A 7,238-nucleotide genomic window follows, 5' to 3' on the forward strand; every position below is an offset into this window, starting at 1 on the left:
GGATGATCCTGAAGGATCATCTGTATCAGTAATGAAAAAGGCAAGTTAGCAAAGTGGCAGTATAGTACTATGTTTTATAGTGGTCAGCATTCCTTAAAATGGAAAAGAAAATGCTCCTTTTTTCTTTTTTAGTTATGTCTCCACAATGGCCCTAAATTCCAGAAGAAAGCAAACAAAGCATTATTAGTCACTGGCAGACACAAACAGTTCTCTTTTACAACTGATCTTAGATCTTACTTCATGTTTATTTCCTTCTATATTTTGCTAATGATGTTGGGGTCATAGACCCTTTGAAGTAGAATTTCTTTTTAGGCTATTAACATGCTTATATTTGAGGAATTTCTAGGTTTAAAAATTGGCAAGAGATTCTGATTCAGTAGATGTGGGATGGACTTGAGAGTTTATATTTTTAATAAGCGACCTAGATGGTTCTGATACAGGTGATTAGTCATGTATGCTTTGCGAAACAGTTTACTACTGCTGTTTTAAAAACTGATTTGGTTAATATTTCAACAATTTGTTTACATTTAAAATACAAAATTCTATTTGAGATAAGGTTTAGTGAGTAAGAAAAAGACTTTTAATCTGCTTGTTTTTAGCAACATTTGTATCCAACAGCTTTATTTAGCACAAAAACATAAGGCTCCATCATAGTAAATATTGTTCATAAAATTCTAATCCGTTTTAAATGCATCTTACTTGGGCTCTGTGCTGACAGCTCAGAGCCTGGAGCCTGTTTCAGATTCTGTGTCTCCCTCTCTCTCTGCTCCTCACCTGTTTATGCTCTGTCTCTCTCTGTCTCAAAAATAAATAAACATTTAAAAAAAAAAATTAAATGCATCTTACTAACTTAGGGACTTTTTAATTGTTTAAAAGAAAACGATGTGTAATTAAAGCCACCGATAATTTTATATGTGAAAGGGGAATGTGCTATCAGTACATGTTATTCCTTAAATGTATGCAGTTAATGTGTGACTTTTTTTCTTTTAAACATTTGTTCATGTCCTAGAAATAAGGAATTGTTTTCACATTTCTAATAGAAGGCTTTTAAAATAGTGGTATTGTGATATTTCTGCTGTTGGATTCAGGTAAGGCAATTCAGAGAAAAATAGTGAACCTTACAGTGTTGTTAAAAATTCTTTTGCAGAAGTAGAATTCTAGTGTGGATTACTTGAGTTAAACTATATAACTGAGGCAAAAACATAAAAAGTAGAATTCTGTTGGAAATGTGTTTCTTAATGAGATGAATCATGTCCAAACTTTGTCTCTGAAAGTAATAAAAATATCTGTACTGCTAAAAAGCAAATTGCCTGAGGAGTTAGTACACTATTTTATGTTAATAGTAAGTAGAAAAATATCTTTAAAGATTGAACCAGTTGGGGAATGGCATGATTAGAATAGATATTGATATGATTTATTACATTGGGTTTTTACTACTTTATTGAGTAATATACTGAATCTGAAGGAAGTCACTTGGACGTTTTATCTATTGGTTGTATCTTCTATTATCTTGAAAATGTTAGCAATTTCAGAAATCATTGCAGCTGAATGTTTTTGTTTAAATCAGTATCAGCAACTTGTGCTTTAGCTAATGTTAACGTGCTAAAAACTAAGGACTGATTCATGAGGAACTGAAAAGAATGGCTAATATTTAAATAGGTGATGTAGGGGTGCCTGAGTGGCTCAGTCAGTTAAGCATCCAGCTTGGACTCAGCTCATGATCTCACAGTTTGTGGGTTCGAGCCCTACATCGGGCTCCATGCTGACAGCTCAGAGCCTGGAGCCTGCTTCGGATTCTGTATCTCCCTCTCTCTCTCTGCCTCTTCCCTGCTCGCCTGTGTGCGCGCTCTCTCTCTCTCTCTCTCTCTCTCTCAAAAATAAAATAAAACATTAAAAATTTTAAACGTGATATAAGCAAATGTGAATTTAGGCTTCTTAGTGATGTTCTAGTTGTATTGCTTTCAAGGGACTCTTCCCTCCATAGCAGTGCATCCTTTGATAATACTGGCAGGGAGAGGTTGAGGTTGTGGGGAGTTTGGAGTGGAAGAGTCAGAGTAATTAAACAAAAATTACCACTTTTCTAACCACCTCCCTCCATTATGTATCTGAACTCAGCATCCCAGCATGGACCCAAATACTGCATTACTAACAGCTAACATCACAGTTAGCTTGTTCGAAGCATGCTTAATACTGGGAGATACACTGTATGGAATTTTGTTATAGTACTTTGATTAATCACTGAAGAAGACTTCTCTTGTCACCTGGAGGGTTTTACACCTCCAGATATACCTAGGACAGTGTACCTCAGCTTAAGGGCTGGTTAAGAGGGAATAGGTCTTCTGTAAAGTGAGCTATCGGTAACTTGAAAATTTGTAATTTGGAAATTTTCAGGCAGATCACTTTAGGCAAGACTTTATGGAAGTTGAGGATCTGGAAATTGATTCTCTTAAAACTGCAGAGGCTCAAGTAACCTTTGGAAGACTTCATATAAACGGAGAACCTAGTTTAAAGACCATTGAACTGGACAATCTCTTTGGTTCTTAAAAACAGAGAGCTGTCATTTTATCACTTTGCGTAGTCTGTAAATAGCATCTGCAGGCAATTTGAGAAAGAAAATTGATAATAAGGTCATTTATTTATCTGCTGATTGCTAATGGACCTGTGTATTTTCCACTGCCCTCATAAAATATTTATACATGTACAAATCTATTAAAAATTTAGTTATAGGGGTGCCTGGGTGGCTCAGTCGGTTAAGCGTCTGGCTCAGGTCATGATCTCATGGTTTGTGAGTTTGAGCACTGCATTGGGCTCTGTGCTGTCAGCGCAGAGCCGGCTTCTGATCCCCTGTTCCCCCCCTCTCTCTGCTCTTCCCCCATTTATGTGTGCATGTGCGCTCTCTCAAAAACAAAGATTTTTTAATAATTAGTTATATTGACCTTTATATGGTAATGTATACTCTACAAAGTGCTAATCACACTTTAGTTTTAGAATAAAAGCTATCTTTTTAAGCATTTAGTAGTAAAATAATCTCGTATTTAATTTTCTGAGGCAGTTTTGGATGGACTGTAGAGTGTACTAAACAGTGGTCAAATATTTGGTTTGTATAGCTGAAAATATGCCTTTTTGTTAGGTTAGTGGTCCTAGAATGATTATATTTTGGAAGGATATAAAATAAGATTTAGATATCACATTGTACATCTTAAATTTATACAGTATTATATGTCAATTATGTCTCAGTAAAACTGGGAAGAAACCAAGATTTAGATTATGTGGTTAAAATCTGAAAAGTAGCTGAGTTTATCTCATCAAATGCTATTTTGTCTCAAGGTCAAAGTCTGGAAAAGTGGGAACTATTCCTAGCAGCTATTCAGGTATTGCCTGTATCTGGCAAAGAAAATACCAAGTCATTTATTTTAAGTACTTCTTAAATCCTCAGGGCGAGTGTATCTTGTTCACCCCTGACTGGAGAGTGGAGGGTGGTAGGCAATTTGAAGGAACAGAGAGGGAGGTCAAGTTCCAGATCAAAGAAGATTGAACAAGGGGTTGTAAAAGAAAAGAGAGAAGAATTAGCCATATCCAGATGGCAGATCTCTTAAAGAAAGAAAGGTGATCCCCAGTAAGAGGAAGGTTTTATTTGTTTTGTTGTGTTTTGTTTTTGCTAAACGTGCTTCTTAAAGTTATTCCTTCCTTGATCTTCTTTTGTATGTTTTACTTAAAACCACATTTGATTGGTAACTCTCATGAACTGTTGTCTATCATTGATTGATACCTTGCTTCAAGTTGGGCATACCCTGTTCCTCTTTCCCATACACTATTTTTCTGTTTTCTATAGCCTTCTCCATCTGTAAGCTTGGGAAAACTTTATGGTTGACAAAATTCCTAGAAAGGACTAAAAATACATATTTTCAAAGGCTGATTTTTAGAGCGCCCTTAGTACATGACAGAGTTTTCATTGAAAGAGAAATAAAGACAGTTTTCTGAAGTTTCCCAAAGTTTTTTCAAAGACTTAAATTTATTCAATTGTATCCTTTACCCTTTGTTCAGACGTCCTTTCATGAAAATATAATAGTAGTAGAATATTGTTTTGTTTACTTTTGGTTATAATGCTCTCACTTGGCAAAATAAAATGTTGGTAACTATTGTTTCCCAAAAATTTTGGAAATTTTTATTGCTCTTTGAAATCCATGTAAATGAAATTCCTTTGAAAATTTTTGTATGAAAATTGCTACATGTCTGTTTCCACAGTGGCCTACTAACCATTGATGCAAAAGTATGTGAATGTATTTGTTTAATGTGTTCTTCAGGAAAGACCACACATAATTTAAATGAAATGTGTTTGTTTTCTCTTACACTCAAAATGTGGGTCATGTAACACCACCACAGTAAAACCTTACTAGGTCAGCCTTGTGTGGTCCTTGCTGTCATTTTTCGTTGGTCACATGAAAGGGTGAATCATCTGGTGGCTTTCAGGAACCATAAACCTTTAAAGAGATCCCTAGGAGGAGCTGTGTTATATCTTTGGAGATTTAGCATGATACTCAGGTTATGTTATAGACTTTTTTTTTTTCCTTTTTAAAAAACTTTTACCTGGCCCTTTCATTTCTTTGGCTGAGTCCCTTTAAATTTCTCTGACAAGTTTAAGTGAATAAGCTTTAGCATGTCTGTGTGTGTAAAGAACAATTTCCCATTAAAAAGCAGTTAGGCTGGGGCGCCTGGGTGGCTCAGTCAGTTAACCATCCAACTTTGGCTCAGGTCATGATCTCAGGGTTTGTGATTCGAGCTCCACGTGGGGCTCTGTGCTGACAGCTCAGAGCCTGGAGCCTGCTTCAGATTCTGTGTCTCCCTCTCTCTCTGCCCCTCCTCCACTGGCACCCTGTGTCTTTCTCTCTCAAAAATAAATAAACATTAAAAAAAAATTTTTTTTAAAGCAGTTAGGCTATGATACAATTTAAATGGTTTTTCTGATCCTCTAGTTAAAAAGGTTTTATTTGGAAAAAAATAATGTGATGAAAAAAAGTGATCCTTCTTCCTGTGTTTCCTACATTGTAAGCACAATATTGTATTACAGTTTCCTAAATATCACTTTCATAACGATGACTACAAATGTGGTGCTAATTTAAGATTTCAAAGATCATTTTTACTGATGAGAGGATTAAAAAAATTTATTTTAGATAAGTATAACCATTTTTTTATAATACTGGAATATCAGTTCATTTGATCAGAAGTCAAGTATTTTTACAAGGCTGAAAAACTTAAAGTATCTCAGATACGAAATATTGTAAATATTTCCTTTTTTGGAAGTACATGTATTTAAATAGGTTTAAAAATTTGAGCAGGCTGTCAGAAGATAATTGCACAGCATGCTTATTTTCATAATGATTTGGTATAGTAATTAACAGAATTTTGGGAAAGAAATTAACTAACTTTAACAAATTTTGCCATAAACTTTGCTTTAGGGCACATACTTTAAATTACTTAATTGTGACGTCTCTGAATTTGCCTTTAATTGTTGCTTTTAGTGTGGTTTACTCTAAGTGTTTTAAGTCTCCGTTTTTTGTTCTTTTAGATATGACACAGTTGAAGGCATGTAAGTTTTTTTCTTTTAAGATGTAAAGGTTTTTAATAAATTTAGAATTTAAAAGCAAATTTCAAAATATAGTCTTTCCGCCTAGAGTTATCTAAATAAAAATCAAAATAACAGTGGTTACTTTTGGTTAGCTGGTAACCTTTTCATGTGCAAATTATACCATGAGTTCTTTGAATTTACATGAATTGCCTTTTTCCTCCCAAGGATAAAATTAAATGAGCATTTTATTATAAGGAGGAATATATATTTAATTTTAAAATCAGTCTGAGTTTCTAATTTATTTACTATACAGTTTTGAACTATGTTTTCAGATTACGCCAATATTGTTGGATAGTCTCAGTTGCTTAAACATACATATTCAGTTAAAACTGTCCATTAAAAAAATAGTTATTAGATTATTTCTCTTCTAGAGGCTAAAAATGTTCTGGGAGATGGAATAAGTGAGGTTTATAGACTCAAAATCTAACAAAAGCTTTGGACCCTCTCACCGGAAGAATGCTTGCATGGACACACATGTTTAGTGTGTCATTTCAGGGGATTCATTGCCACTCTGCTCAAGAGATTGGAAGCCCCTGTACCAAAACACCTGCCATAGATATGAGAACTACATTATCAAGGAGGGCCTTAACTTTTAATGAAATAATGATATTTACATTTAAAAATTTATTTCAGAGGCTCAGGCGGTTAAGCGTCTGATTACAGCTCAGGATGTTCTCTCAAGGCTTATGGGTTTGAGCCCTGCATCGGTCTCTGTGCTGACAGTGCAGAGCCCGCCTTGGATCCTCTGTCCCCACTCTCTCTGCCCTTCCCCTACTCGTGCGCTCACGCTCTCTCTCGCTCTCGAAGATAAACATTAAAAAAATTTTTAACAATTTTGTTCAGTTGACCTCACTTTTTGAATGCAGGTTTTTATTCTAAGTTAATGTTTGGTTTAGTTTCATTTTCAGAACTTCTGATTAATTGTTTAATTGCTAAAATATACTGCAGGTTTGTAAGTTTACTTTTGGTGAAGAACTATCCTTCAGTTAGCATTTTATTCTAGATTACACTAATTGCAAAAACAGATCATCTTGATCACAGCAGTGCTTCATGGCTTTGTCCTCCCTTTTTGGTAAGAAAAATCCATAGCCAGTGTTCTGACCTGTTGCTCTTGTTGAATATATTCCATCAGGCTCTTTTGTCCTTCTCCTTGATAGGGGGAAGAGGAGTACTGGAAAAATACTCAGCCTCATTAGGAGAGAAATCTACCATAATCAGAGTGTCTCACATCAGGATTAAAGTGACTAACCCTAGAGGTTATGGGTGAAATCCAAGGCCTGATTTTGTTTTTGTTTATAAGCCATGATTTAATTTTTTAAACTGTTTTACTGACATAAAATTCACCAATTTAAATATACAATTCAGTGGTCAAAGGCTGTTTATGTGGAGGCAAAGTAAACAAGTTTTATCAACAAAGTCAGAAGAAGCCTGCCTCTTTAGGTTGCTCTAGTGTATTGAATAGTTTTCAGAGATCCTCAAAGCCACAGAGTACATGTTTCTTTCCTCCCTGGGACTATAGTAAGTTGCTGATAATTTTATGTTCCCTTGTGTCTGTGAGTATGCTAGCCATTATATAAAGCTCATCTGCAGTATTTTTCAACATGAAAATTTT

General features: G+C 35.0%; 1 protein-coding gene across 2 annotated transcripts in view; it reads left to right on the plus strand.

Annotated features, from left to right (window-relative positions):
• SEPTIN7 (septin 7) overlaps positions 1-7,238 on the plus strand; it is an 85,188-nt gene that overhangs the window by 70,172 nt on the left and 7,778 nt on the right. Inside the window, exon 11 of one of the 2 annotated variants that reach the window (XM_049641693.1) lies at positions 5,567-5,587. The exons of the other annotated variant lie outside the window; for it this stretch is intronic. Coding sequence (XP_049497650.1) covers positions 5,567-5,587 — 21 coding nt within the window. The remainder of the gene's footprint in view (positions 1-5,566; positions 5,588-7,238) is intronic. 2 annotated transcript variants of the gene reach the window in all.

This window comes from Panthera uncia, chromosome A2, assembly GCF_023721935.1.
Source record: "Panthera uncia isolate 11264 chromosome A2, Puncia_PCG_1.0, whole genome shotgun sequence".
NCBI classification, from domain to species: domain Eukaryota; kingdom Metazoa; phylum Chordata; class Mammalia; order Carnivora; family Felidae; genus Panthera; species Panthera uncia.